This window comes from Oncorhynchus tshawytscha, linkage group LG25, assembly GCF_018296145.1.
Source record: "Oncorhynchus tshawytscha isolate Ot180627B linkage group LG25, Otsh_v2.0, whole genome shotgun sequence".
Taxonomy (NCBI): domain Eukaryota; kingdom Metazoa; phylum Chordata; class Actinopteri; order Salmoniformes; family Salmonidae; genus Oncorhynchus; species Oncorhynchus tshawytscha.
Window position 1 is genome coordinate 30464834 of NC_056453.1, and position 16441 is coordinate 30481274.

The 16441-nt window shown below is 39.7% G+C and overlaps 1 protein-coding gene across 27 annotated transcripts in view; it reads right to left on the reverse strand.

Annotated features, from left to right (window-relative positions):
* Positions 1 to 16441, reverse strand: part of nrxn1a (neurexin 1a) — a 616431-nt gene that overhangs the window by 77160 nt on the left and 522830 nt on the right. For 19 of the 27 annotated variants that reach the window (XM_042306230.1, XM_042306233.1, XM_042306225.1 and 16 more), the window contains 2 exons: positions 13425 to 13514; positions 11514 to 11836 (listed from right to left, as the gene is read on the reverse strand). In XM_042306230.1, the coding sequence (XP_042162164.1) occupies positions 11514 to 11836; positions 13425 to 13514 (413 nt within the window). The remainder of the gene's footprint in view (positions 1 to 11513; positions 11837 to 13424; positions 13515 to 16441) is intronic. The other 8 variants (XM_042306235.1, XM_042306232.1, XM_042306234.1 and 5 more) reach the window with 1 other exon arrangement.

Consider the following 16441-nt stretch of genomic DNA (forward strand, 5'->3'; position numbering starts at 1 on the left):
CGTGTAATTGTTGAACAAATTATTAATCAATAACATTATAGTACCATAGTATTGTTATCTAAAGACAGCTTCCTAATTCTTGCTACTGCTATTTTCAGCAAATTAAGAAATCTCTCTCTGTTTCTCTGCACAGAATATATAAAACAGCTAGCTAATGAAACAAACTCATGAATGAGAGTTGGACCATTTAGGAGTACTGTGTTTACTAAGTTAATTTGAGAATGCTGCTAGCTGGACTGTTTGTTCATAATCAGAGGGGCAAATATGTATGTGGGTTGTGGTGGCTAATTATAGCTGTGTTATAGTTTATCATTTTTTAATGACTGGGATTGAAGAAACTAAAATGCCTGAAATTCAGTCTGATAGAGCCCCAATGAATGCCACTACACATGTTCTCTTTCCTCCCTTCTTTCTGAGAGCAAACAAGAGCATTAGAGATTAATATAGTCCTTTTTTCTGCCCTGCTGCCTTTGATTTGACAATACATCTACTGTAAATAGAGTAATTTCAAATAAATGATACTTAAATTCAGCTTGTTACTGCCATAACATTGTGTTCCATTTCTTTGCTTTTACCTTAGCAACCCTTCAGTCATTGATCTCCTATGGCCTTCTCAGCCACCTGGTTGTCTGTTCTCTTGGCTACCTGGGTGTCCCTGTCACAGACACCTGTATGATTAATATCTCAAGTCACAGAGCTGGTCTGGTGTGATAATACAGTGAAGCGAAGGGCTGGATCCATCACTGCCACAGATAGGGTTCTATCAGGAGCCTCTCTTAGCCTCTCTGCTGGGGAGGGGAAGTGGGATGCAGTGAGACAGGATGCTGTCTGTCTGATCTCTGCTGGGGAGGGGAAGTGGGATGCAGTGAGACAGGATGCTGTCTGTCTGATCTCTGCTGGGGAAGAGAAGTGGAGATGCAGTGAGACAGGATGCTGTCTGTCTGATCTCTGCTGAGGATGGGAAGTGGGAGATGCAGTGAGACAGGATGCTGTCTGTCTGATCTCTGCTGAGGATGGGAAGTGGGAGACGCAGTGAGACAGGATGCTGTCTGTCTGATCTCTGCTGGGGAGGGGAAGTGGGATGCAGTGAGACAGGGTGCTGTCTGTCTGATCTCTGCTGGGGAGGGGAAGTGGGGGATGCAGTGAGACAGGATGCTGTCTGTCTGATCTCTGCTGGGGAAGAGAAGTGGGAGATGCAGTGAGACAGGATGCTGTCTGTCTGATCTCTGCTGAGGATGGGAAGTGGGAGATGCAGTGAGACAGGATGCTGTCTGTCTGATCTCTGCTGAGGATGGGAAGTGGGAGACGCAGTGAGACAGGATGCTGTCTGTCTGATCTCTAATGGGGATGGGAAGTGAGAGATGCAGTGAGACAGGATGCGGTCTGTCTGATCTCTGCTGAGGATGGGAAGTGGGGGGTGCAGTGAGACAGGATGCTGTCTGTCTAATCTCTGCTGGGGAGGAGAAGTGGGAGATGCAGTGAGACAGGATGCTGTCTGTCTGATCTCTGCTGGGGAGGGGAAGTGGGAGATGCAGTGAGACAGGATGCTGTCTGTCTGATCTCTGGGAGGTTTTGACTAAGTATTGTCTGCTATCGGTCTCATCCTCGCTCTCCCTTTATCTATTTATTTACTCACATTATCTGTCACTGTCCACCCTGGCCTATTCCTGAGACTGTTGCTGATGCTTCTTCTGCTGCCGCTACAATGCTATGGGCTAATCATATTTTCTTCTTTGCTGTTGTCTACTGCAGTCTGTTCTGGCCTGTTGAATGTCATACAAGAATAGCTCCAAACTAATCAGATCAGCATGTACCAATAACGTTCTTCACCAAACGTCAACCTGTGTTCGAAGAGGCAGAATTGGCAGAACTCACTATTATTTTCTGGACTAGTCACCTAGACATGTGGAGATAAACGGAAAGTGTCTTGATGAGGCATTCCTTCCACTCCCCCTCTGATAATAAAAAACACACACCTACCTCTCTTCAACTGACAACCAGATGAGGAAAGGAGAGAGACAAAAGGTAGTGTGTTTTTGTCACCAGCCTATGGGCCCTGGTCAAAAGTCATGCACTATATAAAGTACAGGGTGCCATTTTGGAGGCAGGCTATATACTCCTCACAGAGACCAAGACAACACACAATAACAACCACAGAAAGACACACAGGAGTTGACAGGAAAGGGATGGCGTGGAATCTTAAAAGACCAAATCTCTTCTTATTATTGGTGTCCTTTAGCAGTGGTTTCTTTGCAGCAATTCGACCATGAAGGCCTGATTCACACAGTCTCCTCTGAACAGTTGATGTTGAGATATGTCTGTTACTGGAATTCTATGAAGCATTTATTTGGGCTGCAATTTCTAAGGCAAGCAACTCTAATGAACTTATCCTCTGCAGCAGAGGTGACTCTGGGTCATCCTTTCCTGTGGCGGTCCTCATGAGAGCCAGTTTCATCATAGCGCTTTATGGTTTTTGCGACTGCACTTGAAGAAACGTTCAAAGTTCTTCACATTTTCTGTATTGACTGACCTTCATGTCTTAAAACAATGATGGACTGTCATTTCTCTTTGCTTATTTGAGCTGTTCTTTCCATAATATAGACTTTTGTATTTTACCAAATAGGGCTATCTTCTGTATACCACCCCTACCTTGTCACAAAACAACTGATTGGCTCAAACGCATTAAGAAGGAAAGAAATTCCACAAATGAACTTTTAACAAGGCACACCTGTTAATTGAAATGCATTCCAGGTGACTACCTCATGAAGCTGGTTGAGAGAATGCCAAGAGTGTGCAAAGCTGTAATTGTATTTATTTTTTACCTTAATTTAACTAGGAAACTCAGTTAAGACCAAATTCTTGTTTTCAATGACAGCTTAGGAACAGTGGGTTAACTGCCTTGTTCAGGGGCAGAACAACAGATTTTTACCTTGTCAGTTCGGGGATTCAATCTTGCAACTTTTCAGTTACTAGTCCAATGCTCTAACCACTAGGCGACCTGCCGCCCCTCATCAAGGCAAAGTGTGGCTACTTTGAAGAATCTCAAATATGTTTTGATTTGGTTAACACTTTTTTGCTTACTACATGATCCCATATTTATTTAACTAAGTCAGTTAAGAACAAATTCTTATTTACAATGAAAGCCTACGGGGGAACAGTGGGTTAACTGCCTTGTTCAGGGGCAGAACAACATATTTTTACCTTGTCAGCTCAGGGATTCGATCTAGCAACCTTTCGGTTACTGGCCAAACGCTCTAATCACTAGGCGACCTGCCACCCAAGTGTTATTTCATAGTTCTCATGTCTTCACTATTATTCTACAGTGTAGAAAATAGTAAAAATTAAGAACATCCCTTGAATGAGTAGGTGTTTCCAAACTTTTGACTGGTACTGTATATATAAAACCATAGGACACTTCTAACAGCATAGTGGTTGATCTCCTTCACAGATCTTCATAGGTGGCTGAGTCTGATTGAACCCATTAGTTGGCTCTACGAGGATAATTATCATTAATTCACTGTTTCTATTTAATTTAGTAGTGATCTGTTGCACACAAGCACACACACATCCTGTCCATGCAGTAGCTTTGTATGTAACCTCTTGTACCCGGAGGTCATCAGTTGATTGACCCTAATCAACTAATGAGTGTCAATGAAAGCATTAAACTGTTCCAAAAGGTGATCAATGATGAGAGGCAATGATCTGTGGGTGGTGATTGTCTTAGCTCCAGGAGGAAACGCTGTGTGTGTGTGTGTGTGTTCAGATTGTCTTAAAAAACGCTAGGGTCATCACATTAGCTAGCTAGCTACTTCACTCACTGTGGTGCACGCCAAGGATCCCACAAGGCTATGGGAATGTTTAGACAGCATGCTCTAGCAGTGGGTTGAAGAGGGTCCTGAGGGACAAAACACACAAGTACTATGTTGTTCAATAATTAATATAGTGAGGATAACAAGCCCATGTATTTTCTTCCCCGTAACTTATTTAGTTGTGCTGAATTAGTATTGTGTGAAAATATGTTGATATATTGGCTTTAGTTGATATATGGTAAATAGATATTGTATGCTGCTTCCAGAAAGGAACGAAGGTACACACACACTCATAGGGACAAACACACACACACACACTACTCAGCTCGCTTCTGCAATCCCACATCCTTTCTAATTTTATAAACACATACAAATCAAATTAAATTGTATTTATTGCATGCTTCGTAAACAACAGGTGTAGACGAACAGTGTGATGCTTACTTACAGGTCCTTTTAAAACAATGCAGAGTTAAAGATAACATTTTTTTTTTTATTAAAGAAATAAACAATAGTGACAAAAATAGGAATAGAAATAGGAAATAGGAATAGGAAAAATAACATGGCTATATACATGGAGTAGAAAATAACATGTCTGTACTGTATATATATGGAGTAGAAAATAACATGTCTATACAGTATATATATGGAGTAGAAAATAACATGTCTATACAGTATATATATGGAGTAGAAAATAACATGGCTATATGTATGGAGTAGAAAATAACATGTCTATATATATGGAGTAGAAATAACATAGCTATATTTATGGAGTAGAAAATAACATGTACATATATATGTACATATATATATAGAGTAGATCATAACATGGATATATTTATATATATATGGAGTAGAAAATAACATGTCTATATATATGGAGTAGAAATAACATAGCTATATTTATGGAGTAGAAAATAACATGTACATATATATGTACATATATATAGAGTAGATCATAACATGGATATATTTATATATATATGGAGTAGAAAATAGCATGGCTATATATATGGAGTAGATAATAACATGGCTATATGTATGGAGTAGATAATAACATGGCCATATATATGGAGTAGAAAATAACATGGCCATGTATATGGAGTAGATAATAACATGGCCATGTATATGGAGTAGATAATAACATGGCCATATATATGGAGTAGATAATAACATGGCTATATGTATGGAGTAGAAAATAACATGGCCATATATATGGAGTAGATAATAACATGGCTATATGTATGGAGTAGATAATAACATGGCCATATATATGGAGTAGATAATAACATGGTCATGTATATGGAGTAGATAATAACATGGCCATATATATGGAGTAGAAAATAACATGGCCATATATATGGAGTAGATAATAACATGGCCATATATATGGAGTAGATAATAACATGGCTATATGTATGGAGTAGAAAATAACATGGCCATATATATGGAGTAGAAAATAACATGGCCATATATATGGAGTAGATAATAACATGGCCATATATATGGAGTAGATAATAACATGGCTATATGTATGGAGTAGAAAATAACATGGCCATATATATGGAGTAGAAAATAACATGGCCATATATATGGAGTAGATAATAACATGGCTATATATATATATATATATATATATATATATGGAGTAGAAAATAACATGTCTATACATGGAGTAGAAAGTAACATGACTATATACAGGGGGTACCAGTACCGAGTCGATGTGCAGGGGTACGAGGTAATTGAGGTAGATATGTACTGTACATACTGTACAGGTAGGGGTAAAGTGACTAGCAGCAGTGTATGGTGAGTGTCCACTGTGTGTGTATGAGAGAGTGTGTTGGGTCTGTACGCACGTGTGTGCATGTTAAGTATGTGTGGGCATATGTAGTGTATGTGTCATGTGTATGTGTTTGTGTATGTATGTGTGTGTTAAGTTGTCAATGTAAGTATGTGTGAGTGTGGAAGTATGCATTTCTCGTCCTTGAATTCTCATTTATTTGAAGACATTGGTACGGGTTCACGTTGAATTATTTTGGAGTATGATTCATAGCCAATCTGGAGGAGGGTTACAGGCGGCTTCGCATACACAGTACATTATATGTAAAACCAATACTTATAGAATAATCTACAGATACCAGGCCATGAACTTCAAAGATTTCCCAAAAGGAAGATGTATATTTATGTATGCGTGTGTGGTGCATGCAATTTCATATGTAGGACTCTTGGGAATTTGCTGCATTTTGTTTGCATCAAAGATCAAAGCTTTGTTAGTAGCTGGGGGTTGGTGCAATGATCCTGAGGTACCACCAGGCAGATTACTGCAATGTCTTTTACCGGTTTCTGTATCTGTTTATTCACAGTGCTAACATATTTAACAAGTTGGATAATAGCTATGAAATAGGGAAAGCAGGTAGCCTAGTGGTTAAGAGCATTTGACCAGTAACTGACAGGTTGTTTGCTCATAAACCCCGAGCAGACTAGTTGAACAATCTGTCGATGTGCCCTTGAGCAAGTCACTTAACCCTAATTGCTCCTGCATGTGGATAAGAGTGTCTGCTAAATGACTAAACTGTAAATGGTAAGGTTGCAGGAATGGGTGGGGAAAGATTAACCAAATCAGTGCTGACCTTCACTGATGTGTAATAGCACAGAGAGACACAAAAGGTTAGGTTTAAACAAAAAGTGGACTGATGAGGTAGGAATATATGAAAGACAGTGGCTAGTGCCTAGACAAAGGTAAGTGGTTGCATATAAAAATGGAGCACCCCAGATACAAACACACTGATAATGCTTAAACAGATCATGTTGATAATGACACACTTGTCCTGGACTCGATTATCTACATCTAGGGATTATCTTTCTGTTTCACACAAAGAGGGCCTTTTGATGTAATGAGACAGCCATCGATTCTGTAGCTATCAGCAAATGATCCTCCTCAACACTTCATCACAATGGATATGACGGTGCTCCTTTGAGTGGTTCATACAACATGTCATCATGGACACCATCAATGGTTCTTGAAAAAACTAACGGATTGATGATTGTTTATTGAAAATTGTAATTAATAGATTTTTTGGCCATTTTTTTCAAAGCAATTGGAGGCAATGTACATACAGTTAGATGATTCACCTATTCAGCTGAGAGAGTAGAATTGTTGTGCTTCTCTTATTTAGGTGGTGTGTACTCGACAAAATGTAGTATCTGCTCATATTGACAGTCTATCCAGAATGCATTTACACCTGTGAGCAAATATGAACATGGATGGCTTTCATTGACATGAGTAGCACATTGCTATTCCATTAAGATGAACCGATTTGGAACAGAAAAGTAGGACAGAGGCGCATCAGCAGCAGTATCAAGCTTCATTTCCTTCCTGACGGCCAATTCTTCGGCTTGTGTCGCGATTTAAGATAGTGCCTCATACACGGATTACAGATTAGACACAATTACAGACCATTGTCTGATCTTCCACCGTGGATTGCATGCTGCTGCTACGGTTCACGGGCCAGGACTAATCTTAGGAGGGGGGAGAAAACATTTACCCCAGATCAATATTTATGAAATGGAAACGAATAATAACATCGGAATTTACTTGCTTGGATTATTTATTTATCTCTCTCACTGTCTCTTTCTGTCTCTCTCTTTCTGTCTCTCTTTGTTTGTCTCTCTCTCTCTCTCTCTCTCTCTCTCTCTCTCTCTCTCTCTCTCTCTCTCTCTCTCTCTCTCGCTTTTCCTTACAGTCACAAACTTGCACTGAGCTCTATGAAAACAGACAAGCAGGCAGGAAGCTAGTAAAAGAGGATGATGCCTGGGTTGGTTTCTCCTTCCCTTTGTGGACAGACAGAAATGGTCTGGAACACTCCGACGGACTCGAGAGGCATGGGGAGGGATGGAGAGAGGCTGTGTCTATTTTAGGTTCCCAATCATTGTGTCTGTATGCATTTCCTAGAAACTGGGCCATCATTTGCTATATGTGAGTCTCGAAAGCCTTGAATGCAATAGAATGCAAAATGTCTTCCTGAAAAACTAATTTGCTTTTGGACAGCATTAATGCCTTATCCTCTATGGCATAAATGCACACGGAGGACAGTGAGACAATTAGCCAATGAGCTGAGCTCGGGTTCCACCCAATACCCAATCAGAGAGAGGAGTTAAGGCTTGGGCTCTACCTAATATCCAATCAGAGGGATCAAGTAACTTGACTGTGCCTTTATTGATTATGTTGTCTAGACTACAATGTTCTTTATTCCTAGATTTGTTTTGATTGCACATTATTGCCCTTGCTTGTTTCTCAAAAGGGACGTTTTGATCAATTATGAATTAGTTATGCCAACACACCGCTTTGAACATGTCAGCAGTATAATATCTAATATGAAAGCAGCCCCCACAGTGATTATCAACCCACTGTGAACACGGGAAGTAAATACTTCAACATTACCGATCCTCTTTTCACAATAAGGACAATATGGTTATTTCAAATAAAAGTAAATACATCTGGATAATACTTCAAGTGCCAGAAGACACTGCGTATTCGGAATACTTTTAGAAACTCAAAGAAAATAACGTAGTAGGATAACATTTCTTATGTTTGCTTAGAAATACAACCTATTCAGAGGGGTTGGGTTAAATGCAGAAGACACATTTCAGTTTAATGCATTCAGTTGTTGCTCCTGCTTTTTAAGCTACCTCAACACATTTACTCTCTACTATTACCCACAATGAACACTAGTTTTACCTCACAATTACCACAAACGACTTCTGGGCAATTGAGGAGTGAAGCAAAAATCCTGAAAGGTTGTGATGTGACTTAAATGACCGCCCATTCTGTTGTTATTATGTCTTTGGAGGTCAGCCAGCTAGTTTGTGAGACAGACCCCATTCCTCTAACTCCTTGACTCTTTTGGTCTGTGGCTGATCAAGCATTAGCCAGACACCTCCTTCAAGCCCAGTGCACATATACCCAAGGGGTGAACTCTAAGCCCATACCCTGGTCCATCAATTTGGCATGAAAGTGATTCAATGTTCACTGCTCTACCAAAATCACTCTCTTTTATCCCAAGACATGCAGTCGCTTCATAGCCTCGGAATTGCACAACAATTTAAAGGACAACTACCCTGGTTTTCATTGGCCTCTACTCTTTTTTTTATTTCTCTTTTATTTGTTATTTTGAGCGAGGAGGCAGAAAACGCCCCCTGGGCTGTGCCCTATGAAGCATCATGTGTATTTCTTCACTACAATAGTGCTTGAGGAGGCCACCCCACATAGTGCTTTCTCTCCCTGGTGAGACACACACAAAAGCAACTTTAGAGAGGTAGGAGCAACTTACCCCCATCCTCCCCTATACACAATGACCTAAATGAGTCCTGGCCATACAGTCTAGTCTGCATGTCTGCACGCAATCCAGCTTCCAATAGAACCAGCATTGTGAAAATTGTTGAACTATGGATTTTTCGCAAATATCTATTTAGCGAAACACATATTTATTTACTTCTTTAGTTCTTTACTTCTTTTAAACATGTTTTGGGTTGTCTGTAAGCTCCACAAGCAAAATATCTTATTTGAAAGAACTAATAAAGCTGTCGATATGAATCATTTTCAACCATTTTTCGGAACAATAATTGATATGATGAAAATGCACCTGCATGTTTTCATTGACATATAATTACATATAATCCTTAATATCTCTGTTTGTTTCTCCAGAAGGAGAGATTATTAAATCACTCTATTCCAATGTGTCCTTTGTCATGTTTCTAAATGTAATATGTCACATTTGATTGCAGCATATGTCTAGCAGTGTCATAGCACACATTGGCATACACAGTGATGCTATGTTAAGCTGATGATGGGGTACCCTGCTGGAGACGTGATTCACCCACTGTTATTGAGGTCAGATGCATCATCGAACAGCTAAGAGCACATAACACAACACATAATATGTGTAATATTAGGACAGTCATGAGAACATCCGTATTGTGTAAGTTGTTGGGTAAGCATGTAATGTGCACTGAGTGAACAAAATATTAAGAACACCTGCTCTTTCATGACATACAGTGCCTCCAGAAAGTATTCATACCCCTTGATTTATTGCACATTTTGTTGTGTTACAGCCTGAATTCAAAATGTATTAAATAAACCAATTTCTCACCCGTCTACACACAATAACTCATAATGACAAAGTGAAAACATGTTTTTAGAAATGTTTGCAAATGTATTGAAATTGAAACATCAGTATTCACTCCATTAATCAATACTTTGTAGAAGCACCTTTAGCAGTGATAACAGCTGTGAATCTTTCTGGGTAAGTCACAAAGAGCTTTCCGCACCATTATTCTTTAAACATTTCAGACTGAACCAGGTTTTTCTCTAGGATTTTGCCTGTGCTTAGCTCCATTCTGTTTCTTTCTTATCCTGAAAAACTCCCCCGTCCTTAACGATTACAAGTATACCCATACAGTAGCATGATGCAGCCACCACTATGCTTGAAAATATGGAGAGTAGTAATCATTAATGTGTTGTATTGGATTTGCCACAAACATATCACTTTGTATTCAGGACAAAAATGTAATTGATTTTCAAAATGTTTCTGCAGTATTCCTTTAGTGCCTTGTTGCAAACAGGATGCATGTTTTTGAATATTTTTTATTGTGTACAAGCTTCCTTCTTTTCACTCTGTCAATTAGGTTAGTATTGTGGAATAACTACAATGTTGTTGATGCATCCTCAGTTTTCTCCTATCACAGTCATTATACCCTAACTCTTTTAAAGTCACCATTGGCCTCATGGTGAAATCAATGAGCGGTTTCCTTCCTCTCTGGCAACTGAGTTAGGAAGGATCCCTGTATCTTTGTAGTGAATACTTTCTGAAGGCACTGTAGACTGACCAGGTGAATACAGGTGAAAGCTATGATCCCTTATTTATATAATTTGTTAAATCCACTTCAATATGTGTAGATGAAGGGGAAGAGACAAGTTAAAGAAGGATTTTTTTTGTCTTGAGACAATTGAGACATGGATTGTGTGTGTGTGCCATTCAGAGGGTGAATGGGCAAGACAAAATATTTTTCCAAAGTGCGTTTGAGCGGGGTATGGTAGTAGGTGCCAGGCGCACCGGTTTGTGTCAAGAACTACAACACTGCTGGGTTTTGTCACGCTCAACAGTTTCCCATGTGTATCAAAAATGGTCCACCACCCAAAGGACATCCAGCCAACTTGACACAACAGTGAGAATCATTGGAGTCAAAAAGGGCCAGCATACCTCTGAGGGTAAAAGGGGGTGCAACTCAATATTAGGAAGGTGTTTCTAATAGGCTGTACACTCAGTGTACGTCAAATGCATGCAGTGACCTTTCAAACGGTTTGAGGTCATGATGAAACATACATTTCAGAAAATAAAATACAATAATGTAAGCCGCAGATAACCACAAAATGACTCAAATCTGTTTGTGCTTTTCTTGAAAACTCTTAAGGTCATTGTCGTGCCAAGTTTGGCATGTGAACAAACATCGGAGTTGGCTATGCAGCAGAAACTGATCTGGGACCAGGCAGAGAACAAAAACGTACACGCATTGCGGCTGCCCTCTGCTCCAGCCTCTCAAACCTAATGTGTGTTTGTGTGGATGTGTGTGTGTATCGGGGTTGGATAAAAGAAGAATAGAAATGTCCCTCTCTCATGGACGAATGAAGTATATATTTTATTCTCCTACCTGTTGAGGTTCCCGTGGCGTCGTCTGCTTCACCCTCCTACTGGACGCTGTCGTCGTGGTGATCTCCATAATGGATGTGGACGTCTCCGACCGGTTGGCTGTGTTGGCACTCGACTGTGGCGTGATGGACGAGGGCGACTCCCCCACCAGCCTCACGCTGCCCTGGATGCGGATGTTACGATCTCCTTCTGTGGCCATGTTGAACACCTTCAGCCCGTTATAGTAGAGACCTGAGAGCTGGCCCTGAAACGGGCGACTCCTGTCCCGGTCCCAGCCACCTATCTGTATGGTGGTCTGGCTGTTGAAGATAGTGAGCTGCCGACCTGCGGGAAAACAACGTTACATATATACGAGAATGTATGTTGGATGGATTGCAGACGGACTCTGCCGCCGCAAATTCCCTACTTGTACTTTGAGTCACAACAGAAATCCAAAACAAAAGAGTGATGAAAAATAATCGCGCATAAGAAAAATGACAGATTATTTGCCCAGTCGGCTAATGAGTCGCAATAAATTACCCGTTGCTAGAGGCAAGCCTCTCATGGTAATTTATTGCGGTTTGAATGATGGGATGGCTATGGAACAAAGGGAGAAAGAATAAAGAAAAACATTTACAGTTGTTGTAAATTAATGCACTGTAGCTTTGCTAAAAGGACAATCAAATCAACTTAACTGCAGGGAGGACATTAATCCTGGTAGGCGTGTGAATCTTGTCGCATTACTTCACAGCAATGTACTAAACTGCAATTGATTTATTCCTTGAAATAATAAGACAATCTTGGAAGTGTGAGTTTTTACTGCATAAGTAAAGAAATAACAAAAGGGACAGATTGTCCATGAGAAATTGTCTGTGGAGAAAATAGACCTGACAGATGTGTCATCCTATAGTGTCCAATTATCCTCTTTGAATAGCTTCATACTTTAATTCCTTTGAAAACACTTACCACTTTTACCATTTACTGTTTAGTTTCATTATGCGAACCAAAAAACACCATTCAAAGTTGCGGAATGCATAGACTTTTTGAGTTTCATTACGATAATTATCATAAGTTTCTAAAGCTTTGCCAAGGTTTTAAAATGCTTCCTTTTACTTTCATCATCATCATCATCATCATCACCATCATCTCAAGACCGCCTTTTAGCAAGAAGTGACCGCAACTTAAAACTTACACGTGATATGAAAAATGAGGCACGTAACAAAAGAGTCATTCCTGACAGTAAAAATAACTGAACAAACTGAACCAGAAAACATTCAAATGAAAAATAACCATGGCACATACTAGTTGGGAGATACAACTTGGTTTTTAGAAACATACAAAAAGGCATGCACTCAGACTTTGACGTTTTATGATACATTTCCTTGATCTTCATTCCCTATACATATTTACAATATCTGTTAAAGGGACTCACTTTCTTTATGCCAATTAATATTGTACTCTATTTATCATTTAAATGTATTGCAGTTTAATCAGTATGATCCATTATAAACAACCACATACATGTATGTGTATCAAATATAACACTACAAATATCAACTGAATGGATCATTTAACTGGACCTTTTTAGTTGATCATTTAGGTGTTTACATCAAATAACAACAATGATATAATAATTTATGTACATTTTAACAGTGTTGACATTACTTCAAGAAATAGTTAGATTTATGTTTACAGTCCCTTTAACCTGAAGCTGACAGACGTATTAAACAGTTGACATCTCTAAAAAGAAGAATACATTATTATATGTAAAAGTGTGCAATGTTACTAGCTAGCTACATTTAACTGTTTTAAATCATTTAGTTTTATTTAAGTTTTACTGAACATTAATTTTTTTAAGGTTTATTGGTTACAAAAAGTATTACTGGGTTATGATCAAATTATTTTTATTTGAAGTTTTAATCAATGTTTTTACCTTTGTCGAGTAGCCATTCGTCAACTACTCGACCAAGTCGATATGGGATTCGCTGTCTAGCAATCGCCAGGCGTTCGTTATCATTGTTGCCTTTAAAGTTTAAAGAGACATTTCAGTGGTTAAAGTCTGTAAAGTCAAAGGTTAAATGTTAATACTTAATCATTGAGCTATAACAACTGCCACAAAGTTTTAAATAGGTTTTTGACGTTTAAAAAAAAAACAGTTACCTACAACATTTCATCGACCCAACTTCACTTACTCAAATCATTTAATTTTAATTTTAGCCAACAAATTATTCCTATATTAATTGAGAATTAGCACGCTGAAGTTTCAACTAGGTTAATAAAGTTATGTTACTGTAGAAGCCAAAACCAAATCACAAATTTAAACATTTTCATAACATAAGTCTTGCCAAAATGATTTCCAAAAACACATTTTCTTCTTTTCTTTCTTTCTTTCTGGCAGACTTTTTTAGCTAGTTATACATTCTCAGAATTTATCGTTTGTGAAAAACATTCAACCTTTTGCACACAGTTTATGGTTTAGAGTAGAAAACAAAGTATATATATACACACATATATATATATATATATATATATATATATATAAAACATATTCCATCCCCATTTAAACAAGTTTACAAATTACCAGATAACAATAACCTAACAAAAACATCTGCAATCTACATTTCAAGAATCGAAGACACAACATATTTAGGTGTTAAAATAGGTGCACAAATACTGGAACACTATTCAAATAGCAGTGAAGGCTTTGACAACGGCTACAGTAAGTCAGGGTGATTACTAAGTTACGTAATGAAGTAGTTTAATGAGACCAAACTCTGCACTGCCCTTTGGATGTTTACCAAATAGCACCCTGTTCACTATATAGGGCACTACATTTGATCAGGTCAAAATAGTGCAGTATGTAGGGTTTAGGGTGGTATTTGAGACACAAACTTTTTCAAGACCAATCACCTCTCCAGAAAGAGAAAATTGCGACCTGCTCCTATCTTCCGGCAGATTGACAATGTTTTGTCACATCAGCCACATTAATTCTGTTTGAGCAGGTAAGGGTTCAGGGGACAAACAGTAATTTGGTGTGGAGTGTGTAGCAAGAATGAACAGCAGCATCAGTGATTGGAGAAGGGATGGGGATGGGAAGAGAGATAGAGAGAGACAGAGAGAGATACGGATAGGGATGGATATGAGAGAGAGAGAGAAAGAGAGAGAGAGGACAGGCATTGACTGGGATGGATAGTAGCAGGGTTGGAGGGGTTGAAGGAGGTCACGCTCCGAGTTCGTGACTCAGATACAAAGCAGATCTCACAGGAACTAAGTCTGACTCAACAGGATGAGATGGCAAGTTGGATCGGCCTTGTAAAGGATTATTTTAATCATGTCAGTTGGAGTTAAGAGATCAAGTAGACAGTCAAAGTGTATAGGATGTGTACTCTGCTCTCCCCTCCCCACACTCTATCTTCCCTATTCCCCACATGGAAGCTGCAGGAATGTCTGAGTGTGAAAGGTAAGAAAGATGTCTGTCATCCTGAGTTAGGAGATCCAGCCATACAGACCAAGGATAAAATATCCACCCCCCATATCTTAACTGTCTACACAGCACATGGTGAGAGTACTTAGAGTGGAGGAAGGTCTGGTAAGGTGGGTGAGTAGGCTACTCACAGTGTGTTTGGCTGAATAAGCTACTGACAGTCTGAACATGTGACAGGGAGGTGAATGAGTGTTGCCTAGCCACCCAGACTCCTTGCTCTGGCCAAACGCTACGTCTCGCCCACAAACGTTAGATTGTTACCCACAATGAGTCTGGATCTGAGTACCTCCCTGACCTTGATTGGTCCAGAAACCAATAGGTTGAGCCAGAGCCAGTGCACACGTGGGTAAATCAACGGTTTGAAAATGTGTTGTTGGCTTTGATACTCTTCATGGTTAGAGACTATCAGATCGCTGATGACTTTGTGTTGTACAACTCCCCTCATGCCCCTCGTCACCACAAACGACTTCAATGATGACAGTCTCAGACCAAACGACAGAGCAGAGTTTAGAGTCCTCAGGCTAGAAGGAGAGGCCAACTGTGATGTAAACTACAGTGATGCTGAGATACAGGCTCTGTTCCAATATCCACACAGGCATTCTGTACCACTTGGACCAACTCATTGGTCTTGTTGTTAGAGTGTCCGCCCCAAGATTAGGAGTTCGATCCCCGGCAGAGTGATAACAAAGACTGTAAAGATGGGACCCAAATTGTCTCTTCTTGGCACTCAGCATTAAGGAGAGGTAGGTAAGGCCCTGCGATTAACTAGCGTCCTATCCAGGGGGTGTATTTGTACATCAAGCTGCCTCACACTACAGCAACAGGAGAACTGCTCCTTGTGTTCTGGTTCGCACAAGCCAAGGCTCTACCTGTACCATTTAGGGTTCTATTCTCGGCTGGCATTAAGGCGGTGGTAGTGTCAAACACACATTAGTTTGCAATTTCATAATGTAAAAACTGGTGCACTGATGTTTTCCAGGCCTATCGCCAGTCTAATATCAGCTCGCTTGCGCAAAAGATGGGCGGGGTGGAAATACTTGAGGTGTGTCCTTAAAAACATGATCCAAAGTGCTAATTTCAGACAGCCCTGATAAGGATATTTAAGACCAAACAAGCTGGTTTTGGAGGCAACGCAGTTGGTTATGGCATGACTTTTGAAAGTGGAAATGCAGCCTATCCAGCCATGATGCACACTGACCATTTGCACATGGAACAAGAGTAGCCTAATGTGCTTTTGGTACCTGTAGACTTCATATTTAGGAACAGAAAAAAACACGTTTCTTCCCATTTTGTTTCATTTGAATTAACAACCAAGCATAGCCTCCCCTCCTCTCAATGAAGGCTTTTTTTGTCTGCCCAATGGAATCGCAAGGTAGTCAAGACTGTCGATAAAGGGTTTGGCTCCTGAGGCCGCTTGGAATTGAATCTTAATCACCAAAGCTTTATTAAAATATCAAGTATGAGAG